This window comes from Onychostruthus taczanowskii, unplaced genomic scaffold (genome assembly GCF_017590055.1).
Source record: "Onychostruthus taczanowskii isolate IOZ18803 unplaced genomic scaffold, ASM1759005v1 scaffold126, whole genome shotgun sequence".
Taxonomy (NCBI): domain Eukaryota; kingdom Metazoa; phylum Chordata; class Aves; order Passeriformes; family Passeridae; genus Onychostruthus; species Onychostruthus taczanowskii.
Window position 1 is genome coordinate 1255979 of NW_024498418.1, and position 16336 is coordinate 1272314.

The 16336-nt window shown below is 45.5% G+C and overlaps 1 protein-coding gene across 2 annotated transcripts; it reads left to right on the forward strand.

The window, feature by feature from the left end:
* Positions 1–533: 533 nt before the first annotated feature.
* MAPRE1 (microtubule associated protein RP/EB family member 1) lies at positions 534–10533 on the forward strand. 2 transcript variants are annotated; one of them, XM_041396093.1, is made up of 7 exons: positions 534–658; positions 1129–1252; positions 3952–4097; positions 5331–5535; positions 5897–6006; positions 6683–6835; positions 7317–10533. In XM_041396093.1, the coding sequence occupies exons 2-7, from the start codon at positions 1132–1134 to the stop codon at positions 7371–7373; spliced, it is 792 nt and encodes a 263-aa protein (XP_041252027.1). In that variant the 5' UTR covers positions 534–658; positions 1129–1131; the 3' UTR covers positions 7374–10533. The 2 variants fall into 2 exon arrangements, with proteins under 2 accessions (XP_041252027.1, XP_041252028.1); XM_041396094.1 differs by having other exon boundaries at positions 5331–5520.
* The last annotated feature ends 5803 nt before the right edge of the window (positions 10534–16336 follow it).

A 16336-nucleotide genomic window follows, 5' to 3' on the forward strand; every position in this document is an offset into this window, starting at 1 on the left:
TTCTGTATGGCTGGACAGTCTTATTGGGTAAATAAAGAAGGTTCACAGTGGGAGGAGGGGCACAGCCAAGGAGGGAACCGAGCTGCCTCTCTCCTGCTGCCGCTGAGGTGACACCAGTGACATCGAGGTGGCCGGTGCTGGTGTGCCCGGAGAGCTGGAGCCGTGCCGGGGGTCGGGGCCGGGCAGTGCCGGGGTCCGGGGCCGGGCTGTGCCGGGGTCCGGGGCCGGGCTGTGCCGGGGTCCGGGGCCGTGCCGTGCCGGGATCCGGGGCCGTGCCGTGCCGGGATCCGGGGCCGAGCCGTGCCGGGATCCAGGCTCCCGCCGTCCCGGTGCTCGCGGCCGCAGCGGCTCCGTCGCACCCTCGGGCGCGAGCCCCGCGCGACCCTCAGGCACGCGGGATCCCCGCTGTGGGCGGGGCCAGTGGCCCGGCCAATGGCAGGCGAGCCCTCGGGCGGTGTGGGCGTGGCATCTCCATAGCAACGCAGCAGCTCGCCCCGCCCCCTGACAACCGTTCCCCTCCCCGTGCCGGCGCGCGGCGCTCCCCGCGCGGGCCGTGACGTGCGCGTGACGCAGGCGCGCAGCGAGCGCGTGACGCGGTCCCGGTCAGGGCGGGCGGGGCCGGTTTGAACGCGGGGCCGACGGGGCGAGCGCGGCGCAGGTACCGGGCCGGGGCCGCGGCGGGGCCGCCGGGGGGGGAGGAGTAGAGCGGGGAGAGCGCGGGCCGTGCCCCGCCCGCAGCGCAGGGCGGCCCTGCCCGGCGGCAGCTGCACCGGCGGCTCCGCTTTGTGCCGGCGGGGCTGGGCGGGGAGCGGCCGCTCGGTGTGGATCCCCGGGGAGACGCCGTGGCCGCGCAGGAAGCGCTTCAGCCGTTCCCGGTGGCGCGGGGGAGAGGCACGAGTAACTTGCCGCGGCCGCGATTGCTTTCAGCGGTTCCCACGTGAGCGCCTGGGTGCTCGTTTTCGGTCGGACATCGCGCGGCCGGGCCCTCGGCAGGGTGGTGCCGCCGGGTCCCGCAGCTGCTGGCAGCCCGCGGGTGCGGGGCCGTTCGCTCGCTGGTGGCCCGGGAAGGCTCCAAAGGAAGCGGCTCCACCGCAGCCCGGCGCTCACACCTCTGGTTGTGTCTTTCAGAAAATGGCAGTGAATGTGTATTCTACTTCAGTGACCAGCGATAACCTGAGCCGACATGACATGCTGGCGTGGATCAATGAGTCTCTGCAGCTGACGCTGACCAAGATTGAACAGCTGTGCTCAGGTAAGGGGGTTCGCCCCGAGGGCGCTTCCACGTGGGATGTGCACCCTGCTTCTGTGGAGGTGCAGCTGCACCCTCTGTGCTGCCCTGCTGCAGCTGTGCTCATGGTGCGAGCAGATTCGTGGTCAATGTTGTGATCCAGTTATGGCTGGAGTGTTACTGAAGTGGTTGTCAGTAATGTCAGTGTAATGGAAAGGCACGTTCTCATGACTCACTGCAGCATAGATGCTATAAGCAATGGGTGTTAATGAGAAAAAAAGACTCTGAGGAAGAGGGTGTTTTCCCATGAGGAATTAAGTGCTTAGTGTTCATGGATAGAGTAAGTCTTACAAGTGTAACTGGCAAAAACAATTGTGATTTGTTCTGGAAGAGTAGTGGAGCGTGAGGAAGACAGAGCAGTGACTTGTGGAGTCATCTGCAGGACTTCAAAACTCCTCTTGGTCCTGGAGCACATCCAGTCTGTGTCAGCCCAGCTTACCTGGGCTTGAACTAACTTCAGCACAGCTCAATCTCATACACAGTAGTAGGCAGGAAAGGGGAAGTGTCTGTGGTACAGAAATGGAGTCAAGTGTCATCGTAGGGAGGAGTGTGTGGGAGGAGGAGGCTTGTAAGAACAAATAAAAGATAATAGTCTGTGGAATAAGAGCTGAAAGAAACCCAAGGCTAAGAATGCAGCCTGGGTACAAGATAATTTGGATAACTACAACAGGCAGTCAGTGAAAAGTGGAAGTTTGGCTCATGCAGTGACTTTAAGATAAGGTGTTGCTCATGGAAGGAGACATGTGGAAATTGAAGGTGAAATAAAAGGAGGAATTAATTAAAAGTGAGGTTCTTGGACTGTCAGTACAGGCTGTGGCTTTGTCTATGGAGGAAACAATCCCAAAGATTACAGGAGAAACAAGGGACTCTTAACAGGCATTTGGCAGCTATTTGTAGTGGCTTTTGTGTAGTGAGAGGATGCACAAGAAGGAGTCTATGGAAGAAACAATCCCAAAGATTACGGAGAAACAAGGGACTCTTAACAGGCATTTGGCAGCTATTTGTAGTGGCTTTTGTGTAGTGAGAGGATGCACAAGAAGTGTAAGGGTGAGGGAACTAAAGAGCTAAGACACAGGAGGAGGGGAAGTGATAAGCACTGTCTGCTTTCAGATAGGCAGGTTAAGCCCTGTGGTGTGCAGGGTTGATTTGCATGGGATTGGTGTGAGCCTTGGATGCTGTGAGAGCTCTGTGTTGAAGTGAGGATAATTAGTACTGGCTCTGCAGAATTCCAGCTCACCTGTTTTTGGGAAAAGACTGAGAGCTGTTGATGTGGCATGTCCTGAGTAACGTCCCTTTTCTGCATCTGCAATAACGCTTCGTGCCTTGGCAGGGATGAAGTGGCTTTTGCTGTCATAGTCCTGTGGAAGCTGGAGTTCCCAAGCTTGTTTTGCTGTCTTTGGCAAGGGCAGCAGTGACAGCAGCAGTTTGAGGTTGCATAAATGCACAAAACCTGCCCTTTGACTTACGCCGTGCTCCCTCTGCTTTTATCACGCTCTGACTGCCAGTAGTGAGCAAAGCCCTGGCTTCTGGCAAGTCCTCTGTGTTTGAGTTGGGATTGGAGCTCTGCAGCCAGTGAACTGAGACACAGTGGGGAGCAAACAGCAAGAGCTGGCTTGTTGTTTTTATTTTTAATTTGCACCAGTGGATGACATCAGTCTTCTGGTAGCAGGTGAAAGTGGGAGCGCCTGGGAAGTGTCTTGATAAGAGAGTGAACAGTTGTAGGATGTGGTTGAGGTGAACAGAGGTCAATGCTCTTCTGTATTCCTTCTTGGCCTTCAGATAGCTCCCAGCAGCTTGTTGTGTAGCTGTTGGATGGTTTAGGTTAGGGTTTCCATTACTCTTTGATTCATTCGTGTTGGTGTGGGAATAATGCTCTGAATGTTGTGCTTGTGCTTTTAATGGTTGTGCATCATCACTGCAGAGTGAGGATCTAGTTTAAAACTGCTTTTTTTTTTGTTTTTTTACTGTGTATATTCTACAAATATGGAGGTGGTTGTCCACTCTTTGTGGCTGGACTGAATCTCTCTTTTACTTCAGCAAGTGTTGAATTGGAGGACATGAAAGATTTAAATTAATAGGAAGAACCACTTATCTTATTTTGGGTCTTTAATTAAGACCTACTTTAAATATAATTCAGCTTCATTAGCCTCTTATCTTGGAGAGCACCTTGAATTGTGTATAGGTTCTGTTTGTAGGAGGTAAATGTATTACAATTTCAATAATGGTTAATTACAATTTCTAGAATAATGCTTTTTCTGATTTAGTTCTATTAGTGTTGTTAAGAGAAGATTACATGCCTGTTAGACACATGTAACATCTCAGATCTGTGCTGAGGTCCATGAAGAAAGGAGAGTCAAGTTTATTCATTAGATTTTTTTTTTCCCTTGGAATTCTGGAGGCAGGTTTGTTCTTATTCATAAGAGTTCAAGTCATGAGCCCGAAAGTTTGGTTCTCCAGCTCCTTTAAGCTTATTTATGGCCATGCTGCCCCAAAAAGGAGACTGAAGGTTCCTGTTTTCTTGCCTTTGTTGCCTTTAAAGGGCTTGTGTGACTGAGGAGTGAGTCAGGTCAGTTTGCTGACCTGACTGGAAAGAAACTCACAAGGGTTAGTGAGCTGAGCTGACTTAATTCATCCCAGGATTTATGTTCTTTTCCTTTTGGCAGGTGCTGCATACTGTCAGTTCATGGACATGCTCTTCCCAGGTTCTGTAGCACTCAAGAAAGTGAAGTTTCAAGCAAAATTGGAACACGAGTACATTCAAAACTTCAAGGTTCTACAAGCAGGTTTTAAACGAATGGGTGTTGACAAAGTAAGCTGGGCTATAACTGAGTCTCTGCTTTTAATATTAATGTAGATGGGATGAACTTTCAGATTTAAAACTGAATAAATCTGGGAACAGAGTGTGATTTTGGTTTGTAAATCTCAAAACCTTTAGTTTTGGCTTGCCTTGAGGGCCTCACATCAGTTAGGACACATTTTGCTTTGCTCCAGCCAGGGTCAGGTTTCCTGCTCTTAATGATGAGATTAATGTTACCTTTTTAGTTGTGGGAAACTTCTGTAGCACAAAATAATACTGGAATTTCTATGAGATAAGGTTTGCCTTAAGTGTATAGAATTAATAATTGTTAAGGTTGGAAAATCTGTCTGAGACCATCAAGTCCAACTGGTCCCCCAGTATTGCCAAGGCCACCACTAAACCATGTCCCCAAGTGCCACGTGGCTTTTAAATGCCTCCAGATATTAAAATCTGTGATTTTTAGTAGTGAAAAAGCTTGTTCAGATGGACTGACAGTTCTGCTGATGGCGTGATTTTTAGTAGTGAAAATGAAATTGTGAAAAAGCTTGTTCAGATGGACTGACAGTTCTGCTGATGGAGGGGGGAATTATTCAGGTAATAGTTACAGACAATGCGTTTGGTAGGATGCAGAACATGCAGGGTTGAAGCTTTTTCCTTCTTTAAGAAGATGTCTCATTCCATGGCTGGCAGCTCCAGCACAGAGTCAGTCTCTGTTTGGGGACAGTGGCTTGTGCAGTCTGTCCATACAGCCCATCTGGACAACCAGCCTGCCTTCCAAATGCCTTATGAAAAGACATTTTCTCTGCTAACAAAACTTCACTATTTTCTGCATTTTAATAGTCTTTAGTTACACACCTCATCCCAGGGAAGCTGGAGTCTGCTATGACAGAGATGTTTAGCTCTTGTAGCAATTCTGGAGCTGGGCAGTTCAGATCCATCAGAACCAGCTTCATGTGGACAGGAAGAAGTTTTGTCTGTAAACTTGGTCTAGCAGAAACTTTGCTGCAGAATAATTTAAAATTATCCCTCAAAGGCAGAGCATGATTGGTTTTTCATTCCAATAATTACAAAAATCCCATTATTTGATATAGTTGTGGTCAAGGGGGATTTTCCCTAGACTGGACAAGAATTAAATTTGCATCTCTTTTGAGTGCATTAACTCTAAATCTTTACAGAAAATCCCAGAGAGGTTCTTTACCCATAATATGAGTGTGACATTTTTTTTTTCTTTTTCCCCCTCTTCAGATAATTCCTGTGGACAAACTAGTGAAAGGAAAATTTCAGGACAACTTTGAATTTGTTCAGTGGTTCAAAAAATTTTTTGATGCAAACTATGACGGGAAGGAATACGATCCTGTTGCTGCTCGACAAGGCCAAGACACAATAGCACCAAACCTTGTTACTCCAGTTGTGAACAAAACCAGGAAATCTCTTGGTACTGGCAGTGCAGGTAGAGAAAATAGTTAAAAGATGATCTAGATCATGAAAAACTCTGGGGGAAATTAAGACTGGGTTGCTATTTAAAATCAGTGTATGGGATTCTAGTATTTTGCATCTTGTTTCAGAGATGCCATGCTCAAAGACTGAGGCTGCTGTAGTACCCAGGTGTCTGGAGGCTACAGAAAGAGCAGTCTTCTGTAAAAGAGAGATCAGCAAGGATTGGTGCCAAGTGTGCCAAAATGAAAGGACATGTTACATGGAGTTAAGGGAGGAACATACCTTCAATCTCTTTCATGCCTAAGCATGTTTGGAGGGGGGATAGTGCCTTTATGGGAGGGAGAATTGGAATTAATTGGTGAATTGTCTTGCAGCCCCGCAGAGGCCCATTGTTGCACAGAGGACCCCAGCAGGTCCCAGAGCTGGGCCTGGGATGGGCAAAAAGGGTGGAGGAGACGATGAATCAGCGGGATTGATCGAGCAGGTGTGTAAGGACAGCCCTGTGACTGACCTCTGCTTGATAGAGTTATGTGCAGGTTTGTTTTTCCTATACCATGGAATGTCTGGGTCAGGCAGATGGAAGAAAATGATGTGAATCAGCTCATTTAAAATCACTTAATTGGAACCCTTCATTATAATGGTCTTCCTCTCCTGATGAAGCAAACCCCCTCCTGTAGCACACGAGTGGCCAGACATTTCACCCCAGTGTGGGCTGTGTCACACATAGCAGGGTTTGTAAGTATTCCCACAGCTGTGTTGCAGCTCTCCCAGCATTCCAGCAGAGCTATGAGCAGCTGCTCCTTCACTGAAATCCGGAGTGCAACACAACTGAACCTGCTGGCAGCAGGAGAGTTGTCATGAAAGAATGTGTTAGCAGAGAGGACTGCAGGCAGTCAGTGCTCTACCTATTTCGTAGAATCAGCCTTTAGTCTTTCCAAGTGGATTTGTGTGTGTTGGACTGGATGCTTGCTGTGCAGTGATATTAAAATCTGAGAAATGGCCCTTTTCTTCCTGTCACAGTCCCCCCTCCCCCATATCTTGGTTACTGCTGAAGTGCTTTGCATATCAACACCCTTCTGAGAACTTTTGGGACACCCCTTTTGCATAGATCCTACGGAATTGTGTCTCTGGATATAATTATTATTGATGTCCTTTGGCAGATCAATGCATTGAAACTTACTGTTGAAGATCTGGAGAAGGAGAGAGACTTCTACTTCGGCAAATTGAGGAACATTGAATTGATCTGCCAGGAGAATGAAGGGGAGAATGATCCAGTGTTGCAGAGGATTGTGGAAATTCTTTATGCCACAGATGTAAGTAATCTGTAATAGACTGGGTTGCAGAGTTCTTCCTACCCTTGTAATTGGAAGCTGGTTTGCTTTCCAGGCCTCCCTCTAGTTCTACCTTTTTTTTCCCTGTGAGGTTTATGGCCTAGCTTTTTCCTGTAATAAAGCATCAGATAATTTAACTATAGTCAGACACTTGCTTTCCAGGCCTCCCTCTAGTTCTGCCTTTTTTTTTTCCCTGTGAGGTTTATGGCCTAGCTTTTTCCTGTAATAAAGCATCAGATAATTTAACTATAGTCAGACAGCAAACAAGGTACACCTTTCATGAGTAGTATGTAATGATAGATCAAAGATGAGGAAAATACTTCTGGTAATACATCTTGACACTGTAAACAGTGACTTAAGGGTGTCTTACCTGAAGTAAGAAGAAAAAAAAAGTACCTACAGAGTAGCCAGGAACTGGTTTGACATCAGCTTTTCATTAAAGCACTTGTTTTCTTCCCTTCAGGAAGGCTTTGTGATACCTGACGAAGGAGCACCGCAGGAGGAACAAGAAGAGTATTAACAGACCACATACTGTACCAGCAGAGCAGCAACATCAGAATTCTTTGCCCCAGATCATGTGCTTAACTGTAAAATACTCCACTTTATTCTTAGAGGACTCACTGGTCTCTTTTCATAAGCAAAAAGTACCTCTTCTTAAAGTGCACTTTGCAGAAGTTTCACTTTTACAGTGGGTTTGAGTTAGGAGCTCTTTCTCACGCTGTAGCAGAGCAGTATTCACATCGAGGTGGTATATTTAGGGAGCAAGAGGCTGAATATTTGGAACTTGTTGCAGAATGGTTTGCTGGTAAAACACTGGTTTGTGGGAAGACTCTTTTTGTATCTAAGGCGGTGTGCAGTAGAGAAATTAAAGACTGACTCACAGAAAGATTGAGTTAATGTGAAATTGCAGAACAGAAATTATAATAAATGCCTTAAGAGTATTTAAAATATGCTTCCATATGCCAAATTGAAGTAATGTGATGGGAGATTTTATGTGCTTCATATTGGGGTAGACGTTTGTTTAACTCCATTCACTGCTGTCCGAGAGGCCTTGCATGGCAGTCTCACTGTGTCAGCAAGTGCTCAAAAGGGGCTATTAAAACAAAACTCCATTCCTATGTAAAGCTGCTTACTAAGTGATTAGTTCTCGATGAAATGGGCCTTAACGTTGCCTGTCACAAGATTAGAGGGAGTATGAACAGCTGAGACACATAAATTACCTTGAAGAGTGCTGAAGCCTTTTTCTGTGGCATTGTGGCTTTGCCAAAACGTACTGTGTTTTCTGTAAGAAAAGCAAAACAAAGCAAAGGGCACACAGTCTTACTGCCTAAAATGTCCTTCAGAAGTGATTTTTTCTGGCTCTTGTTTTTATTTGTTCTGTTTATTTTCATTTCTGTTGGAATCCCTTCTGTTCTCTCACTTTTCCCTTTCCCATCCCAAGGAATGCTGAACACGCCCAGTAGTTGTAACAGGACTGGCACTGTGCAACTGGCTTTGAATGAAAGTGAATTGAGCACATGAGGATGATATTTTTCTGTCTGCTTTCTTTTTTTTTTTTTTTTCCCCTTTGAACCAGGGCATATTAGTAATGACACTTGCCAGTTCAGTAATCTTCTGGGGTAAAAACTAAAAGATGCTGGCTAACAGAGCTAATGTTATTGCAGAAAATACAGTACTGAGACTAACTTAAATATTAATATTTAAAATACTTTCCTTAACTGTCCTTTTTTTCTATCATGCCCCTCATTACTGTTGTGTTTGGCAAGATCCTGCAAGACTTCTGACCCCCCTTCACTACTGAGATTGATCAGTCCTGTTGTGCTTGTATTCATTTGTTTCTGGTGGTAGCTTGTCCTAAAATGTGTGTAGGAGAGCATTTTATGGTAATTGTGTAGTGCATGAATCTTTGTGAAGTTCAGAGAAAAACCCAAATTCAGTGAATGCCAAAAATGCAAGTATCTAGCCATTGTTTAAAATTGCAGTGGTGCTATTTCTCTTGTGGCCTTTTAGACTTCTGTTGCCCTAAAACTCCATTTTACTGAGAAACCATATTTGACTTGGATTTTTCTTGACAGGGTTTTTCTATTTTAAGCAGTTTCTAAATAAAGTTCTGTATTTCAAGAGTGTCATGTCTGCTGGAGTCTCTCATGCTTTCAGATACGATTGGGCAGAGCTGAAGCCCGTGATAGTTTCATGATGAAGCTTGCAGGACTTGGAATTTCAGCTCCCATTCCCCAGCCCCAGGCATTGCTAACCTCAGTAGCAGTAGTCTTGGAACTTTGTTTGGAGTGTGCTGGCACAAATGGTTGTTTTATTTTTTTGGGTTTTTTTCTTTCTGTGTTTTCCCTCCCACAAGTCAATGGGATGCGAGTGTGGTGTTGACTTCCTCCTCCTCCTCTTGGTGTGGGAATAGGGATGTGTTACAGGAATGCTGTCCCATGACTTTACATGTGTTTAATGTGTTTTGAAACTGCTAAAACACTGGTTATGAGTTACAGACAAACAAGATGTTAATTGTTTCTGTCACCAGGCTCTGTGAGCAGACTGACTGTAAACTGAGTTGATTTGTTTGACTTGAATTGTGTTTCTTAGATGAGCTTAAATGTTCCTGTCACAGCTGTGTGCACAGACCAGCATCTGCAGAGAAGTGCTCATGGAATGGGAAGTGATCCCTGCAGGGCTGCTCCTCTGCTGGGGAGCACCTTCCCTGCCCCTGAGGGCTCTGTGGGTGCCTTACTGAGGAGAACAGGCACTGCTGGCACTGCCTGCTGGTGTGGCACAGCTGGGGCTGGACACAGACCCAGGGTTTGACGCACATAAAATCTTCTTTCCCATTACTTCCTTGCTTTGAAGTCGGAAGCATATTTTTTTTCGACTCTAAATATTCCATTATTCCAGCAACTCAAAGCAAAAGGTGGCAGCAGGATGTGGCTGAAGGTGAAGATGACTTTTGGGAGGTCAGAAGTTGTGCACTGGGACCTGGTTGCTTCAAGTCTCTTTCCAAGAGGATTGCATGTGTGGAACTGGGAAGCACAGGTCATCAGATGGGTTGATTTTGGTCAAAGCAGGTAAATGGCCTTTCCTGCTAAGAGAAGGCTGAGTCAGAATTGCTGCTGGTGTGCCTCGGCAGGCCCGTGGATGTGTGGATGTGCTGAAGGTGCATGGTAAAGCTGAGCTGCAGTGGCAGTCTGGTCAGCCACACACTGCTCAGATTTCCAGTTGGTTACATCGCTCCTTTGCTACCAAGATGAGTCCTAAATAGAATGGGGACAAACTCAGGTAGCCAACTTATGGCTCCATTGTAACATCTTGGCATCTCCTGGTTTTTAATGTCCTTTTTGGGAAGCAAATTACAATAGGCTCAACTCAAACCCATTGACTTAACATAGCTACTCTGTTACCCTGGTACAGTATATTCTGTTAAATGCTCACCTGCTGGAATGATTCTGATAGCATCCAACCTTTCCTAGTATCTTAGTTTTATCAGTTCGTTGAAAAACAAACAGAATGGAAGAAGCAAAAGCTCATGTCTCCTTTCTGTACCAACATGTCTTACTTGCAGGTGGACTCGTGGATGTTTTTTTTAACTTTTATTATTCATTTTTAAAAAAAATCCTGGTTTGCAATGACAATTCTTACTGTAACTGGTAAAAAGCCTTCAAATAAAGGCCAGAAACTTTCTTGTTGTCGTATCATATCACAGTTTAATGTGGCTGTTTGAGCACTCAGTCATCTCGTAGGCTGTCTGGTGGAATGTCCTTTCACAGGAACAGGCTCAGGGGTGGGAGTTGAGGGCATCTTGTCAAGGATAAGGCTGGAATCTGCTGCTCACAAGGGAAAATAATTTTTTGCAAGATGGAGCGTAAACTCAAAGGGCTGTACCATAGATTTCAGGCCAGTCTGATGGTGCACACCCCCGTGTCTCTAATCCTGTACAAGTAAAAGGAGATAATAATGTGGGTTGTTATTGCAGGTTACTGGCAGAGGAGAGGGAGTTTGTGTCAGGACAGCTGAGAAATTACTGATCTTCTAATGTGGAGAAAGGGAGGTGAGATGGAGCATTGCCAGTTCCTAATAACCACTTGTGGTTGGTGCAGTGTGAAATGGCAGCGGCTGTGGAGGGAGTGCAGCTCTGCTCTGCTGCTGCTCTGAATCAGGCAGCAAACCCACAGCATCCTCTGCAGGAAGGAGACCTGAGCAGCCTGGTGAGCGAGACCTCTTGGGCTGAGAGGTGTCTGGGCCTCTTGGTTCCTCACAGAAATTCCATCTGGAGAGTTAATGGGCCTGGAGTGAGTGGAAGGAGGGAAGTTAAACGTGTGAGCAGAGAACGTGGTAGGTGTGTATGGGAGGGGAAATTTGAGAAGGTTGCAGAGGAGGATAAATGCATGGGAACAAAGTGGTGCCATGGAGTGGTACAGGGACAACTGCAAAGGTGTCTGGTGTGGGAAAGCAGCCCTAGGGAAAGGAAGGAACAGTGCACTGGTCAGTGGCTGGAGAGGAGGGATGGGTGCACTGAGTCGGAGGACTGAGTCTTGCTGTGCTGCAGGAAGGGAGCTGGGCTTGATCGGGCAAAGTCCCGCCAAAGAAAGGCAAAACAAATGGGGTTTCTCTTTTGAGTAACACCTGTTATAAGCTGAAGAATCAGGCTCTCTGGAAGAAAATGATCTTTTTGAGGCTGTGCAGATGTAAACTGTCAATAAGACAATCTTTGTCTTCCATTTAATCTTTTCCTTTTAATAGAGAGGGAACAAAGTTAAACCAAACCAAAACTTCTAAGACCAAAAGGAAGTTTTCAGAAGGCAACCCCAGCTTTGAGGAGGCAAAGGCTGCTCTCTGTAAAAATTATTCTTCTCTTTCTCAACACAGCTGGCTGGCCTTGTGAACTGTGGCATTTAAATAATATATCTTTAACTTTGATATATATTTTTATAGGTGTAAATATTTATTTAAACAATATATAAATATTGAAACAGTATGACAACATACAATAATGTTAAATATTATATATAGCTATGTTATATACATTTCAATCATTTATATATAAATATGTATTTATATATTAAAAATTTTTTGTCTGACCTGTCAGAGCTGTAGGACACAGGAACTGGTGCAATTTTTGTTTTTAAGTCCAACAGATGTTTTGCAGACATTTTCCTCTTGAAAATATTTCATAAAATGGTTGCCTGTCAATCTTCTCTGGCTCTGATTTTGTCCCCAGGGTATGCATAAGGATGAATGGACATTCAGGAGGCATTAAATCTCAGGGGACAGCATGGATATAAATCTTAACATGTCCAGAGCTCTGCAGGTTGATATTTATGGAGTGATGAGCAGATGAGATTAAAATGAGGGATGGTGGAGGTGGGTCCGTTTCCAGGACCTGAATACAAACCTGTGTTTAATCTTGGCTTTTCTCTCCAGGAAGGGCTTTCTGGGAGCGTGGGGAGGGGAATGGCAGGAGAGGTTTGTGACAGTGGCTGTCAGGAGGGGGAAAGCCCCACAGCAGAGGTGGGGCAGCCACCCTGGAGCTGTGGATGCGCAGGGAGGTGGGAACAGATGGAATGTGCTGCTGCGAGGGTGAGTGGCACCACAGCAAGTGACAGCCATCTCCCCTGGCACAGAGCTGCACCGTGGGACACGAGGAGCTGGTGGTAACTGGTTTGGTTCTGTTTCAGGTAGGGCTGATCTGTGTAAAGCATCTTCACACTGACAGGGCTCTGAGGGGTTACCTGGCGTGGTAAAGCTTCGCAAGCAGTGCTTTTCCTCAGAGAGAGGGTCAGAAAGAGTGACCTTGGAAAGATCACTGAATTGTTTGGGTTCAAAAAGCCCTCCAGGGTTATTGAGTCCCATTGTCCCCCAGCACTGCCAAGGCCACATGTCCCCAGGTGCTGCATGCACATAGCTTTTGAGTTCCTCCAAGGATGGGGACTCCACCGCTGCCCTGGGCCACCTGTGTCAGTGCCTGGCCACCCTGTCAGGGAAGAAATTTCCCCTAATAGCCAACCTAAACCTCCCCTGGAACAATTAGAAGCCATTTCCAGCACATTTACTGCACTGCCCCTGTTCCTCCCCTTCTGCAGGACATAGTGATGAGATTCCCTGTGCTGTCAAACTCCATATAATCCATTCAGGAATCAGACTGGTTTTTAGTCAAGGAAACTCTCATATAGGGGTCAATGACTGCCTTTCACAGATACCTCTCATGGTGAACAAGAGGAAGATACTATTTCTGATCACTTGCAGTAAACAACAAACTGGCTGGGAAACATCTCTGGAAATACTTGAGGAAATAAATTTCCTCTCCTCCTAATTTATGATATGCTTCTTATGAAAAATGTCCTTTTGCTTTCTCCTTCAAACATTCAATATTTAAAGGCAATAGCATTAAGGCTTGAGGCTTTCAGTTGTAAGGCAAGATAACAGCTGCAACCTGTGACTCTCTTTTGACCAATTTAGGAAAGTTTTTATTAGTGAGCAGTAATCACAATGCAAGTTTAATACTTCAGAGTTACATAGTGGTTTGTGCTATGTGCAAAATCACTGCAGATATGTGTGCAAACTGAAAAGCAGCATGTCCAAATAGCCAATTTAAAAATAACTGTCATACCTGTCTAGGTGTGTAATGGCCATGAACTGCACCATTCAGGCTTCTAATAAATGGTTTGGAAACTCTGGGAGTGTGCTGCAGGGCTCTTTTGGGGTTCACTTTTGATTCATCTATTACAGCCTGCCATGCCTATGATTTTTTTTCCCAGTTATGAATTACCTGGTTAAGTCTAGGTGTGAATTTACAATGCTTGTTTTCACAGGTTTGAATGGGTTCTGCAGGCAATGAAAGAAATTACAGATAATATTAACGATAGAGACGTTTTTGACACTTTCTGAAGGCTGACATTGACTGTGATGCTTCACAGCCTGGCTAATGACACTGTCCTCTGGAATGAAAGATGAAGCTGAAGGAGTAGCAGTTGCAAAAGTAATTTCCTGATGTATTAAAAAAGAAAAAAAAAAAAAAAGGAAGAAAAAGAAAAAAGTAAGAAAAATATTACTATTTGCTACCAGTGGTAGGCAGTGTTTATTTTCATTACCATCTTCCATAGTTCCTCCTGTCAGCACCACAGAAGCTCAGTAATTAATTCTGCTCCCTTTGGTGCTGTGGACATGATGTCACTGTCTGTCCTGTAGGAAGGGTCTGGACTATGTGCAACCCGAATTCCCATGCTGGAAACCATTCTGACTCTAGAGACTCAGAGTCAGTATTTCTGAGACCCAACCCCACATGAGAACTGCTGGGATTTGTCTTCCACTTGAACTGGTTCTCTTGTGCTGCCAGGAAATTTGTCTGCTCCTTAAGCATTCTTTTCTCCATCAAATAGAAAACATGAGCATCCTCCCTGATGGAATTGGCTTAATAAACCAGTTCATCATTTAAGAATGCCTCTTGTAAAGCAATGGACTTGGTGACAAATGACTCCTTCAAATGGGTTCTCTTTTGGGTTTAACCAGTCTGGTTAGGGTATTGTATATGAGACCATGAATGTAGAAGATTGTGCCTGTTACAAAGGCAAATCAGGATATAAGTTATGACAGCTATTCTCCTTCATGGGGTGTGGATTTAGAGGTAAAATGGCCTATTCAGAAAGATTGAAAGAACTGAGTTTAATCCAGCCTGGAGAGAGACTGCACTGGGGCTGGGGGAGGAGAGTGAAGGTGTAAGAGCCTCTTGCAAAAACAGTCTGTGTCCATGGTGAAATGAACTCATGGAATTGAATTCCACATTTAACACTTCTTTTGCCTTTTTAATATTAAAGGCAGGGAAGGACTAGAGCATGAATTTCTAAGGAAAAGTGGAAAAGTTTGATAGACATTCAGCAGAAGGATAAAGATTCCAACTCCATCATAAGTAGGTGTTGGATTGCATCCCCCCTTGCTGCAAGGCCCCTCCGTTTCCATTCTTTATTCTGTGCTTCAAAAGCCAAACATTTCTGATTCTTTAGGGATTAGAAAGGTTTTCAGTGAGGCGAAACATGATGATATATCCCCTCTCCTACTTCATCCCAACCCCAGCTTTTTCCTTGGCCTTGTACCTCTGTCTTCTTCAACCAGAGTGGAACCTTTTGAGGAGATTTCAGGGTTTGCACACCTGAGTGCTGAGATAGCAGGGACAGGGCAGTCTCACAAGGTGGGAGTGTGCATGGATTGAGGGTTTAACATGCCTGAGAGAAATGCTTTTTGTTTGCATTGCTGCCTTTTAGGAACTGAGATGGAGAACAAACAATTTTTCACTAATTTTCTAGGAGGGTCTGTTTAAACAGGATCATCTCATCCATACTCAGGTTCCTGCTGGCTGAGTGAAGTGTCCTCGGCTGAGCACAAGGTCACAGGGTTGGATTTTGGAGAGGTGCAGTTGGACCCTTGATTCCTGTTTCTCTCCGTTTTGGCATCAGTGAGCTTCAAGCTCACATTGTTTGTGGAGTTTTTCTTGAACTTTTAGTTTGTCTCCAAAGGTTATTGTGGCTGAAAAATGTCTGACTTACAGCTCTTTTGGGACAGAGCTCATCCAAGAGCAGGGGCACGAGGAAACCTGTTTGTCACTTCAGGTGACAGTGAAGTCTAGAGAGGCAGATGGTGGCAGCCTTTGCCTGAATTCTGGAAACAACCTAGTTCTTCTCTGCAGCCTGGGGACATTAATCAAGGGCTACATCGAAAGATGTGGGTCTGAGCAGTGTCAGTTTGCTATTGCCCAGGGGAGCTGTGGCTGCCCCATTCCTGGGAGTGCACAAGGCCAGGTTGGATGGGGTTTGGAGGAACCTGGCACGGTGGAAGGTGTCCCTGCCCAGCTGAGGTTTAAGGTTCCTTCCAACCCAAACCAGACAGTGATTCTGTGATATTTACAAAAATTTCTGCCTGTTCTGGGGCCATGCAGTGTTCTTTTCTTGGAAGTCAAAGGAATGTTGCCTTTGTCATTGGTTTGTGATTTAGGGATGTTACCAGCACATCCAACACTCTGCATGCTCTGGAAATGGCTGTGGGTGCCTGAGGTTCAAAGTGTGTGAAGCCACCACAGTGTTACTCCTGTGTCATGGGATCTCTGCAGACCTGGCACCAAATTGTTTGATATCTGTGATAATAAATGTGTCAGGATCTCCTCCCTCACTGGGACAGCTGCACCATGGCCTTGCATTACTGCTGGGATGCTGCTCCTAGGGGGTAAACACCTCCTTTACTCCAGACTTTGGGAGTCTGTGCCTCCCTCTGGGAAAGGGGTCCCTGGGAGTGCTCTGAGCATTCCTTGTTGTAAAGCAATTCTGGCAGCTCCTGGGAACTCTGCAAATTTCTTACTCATGGAGTACTTCAAGTCACGACTCATTTTTCATCTACGCTTTGCAGGTTATGAGTTTATTTAATTTTTTACTATTTTCTGCGAAATGATATGTGGAGACAATGAAATATATCTAAAATATATGTATTTTATGCAGAAAT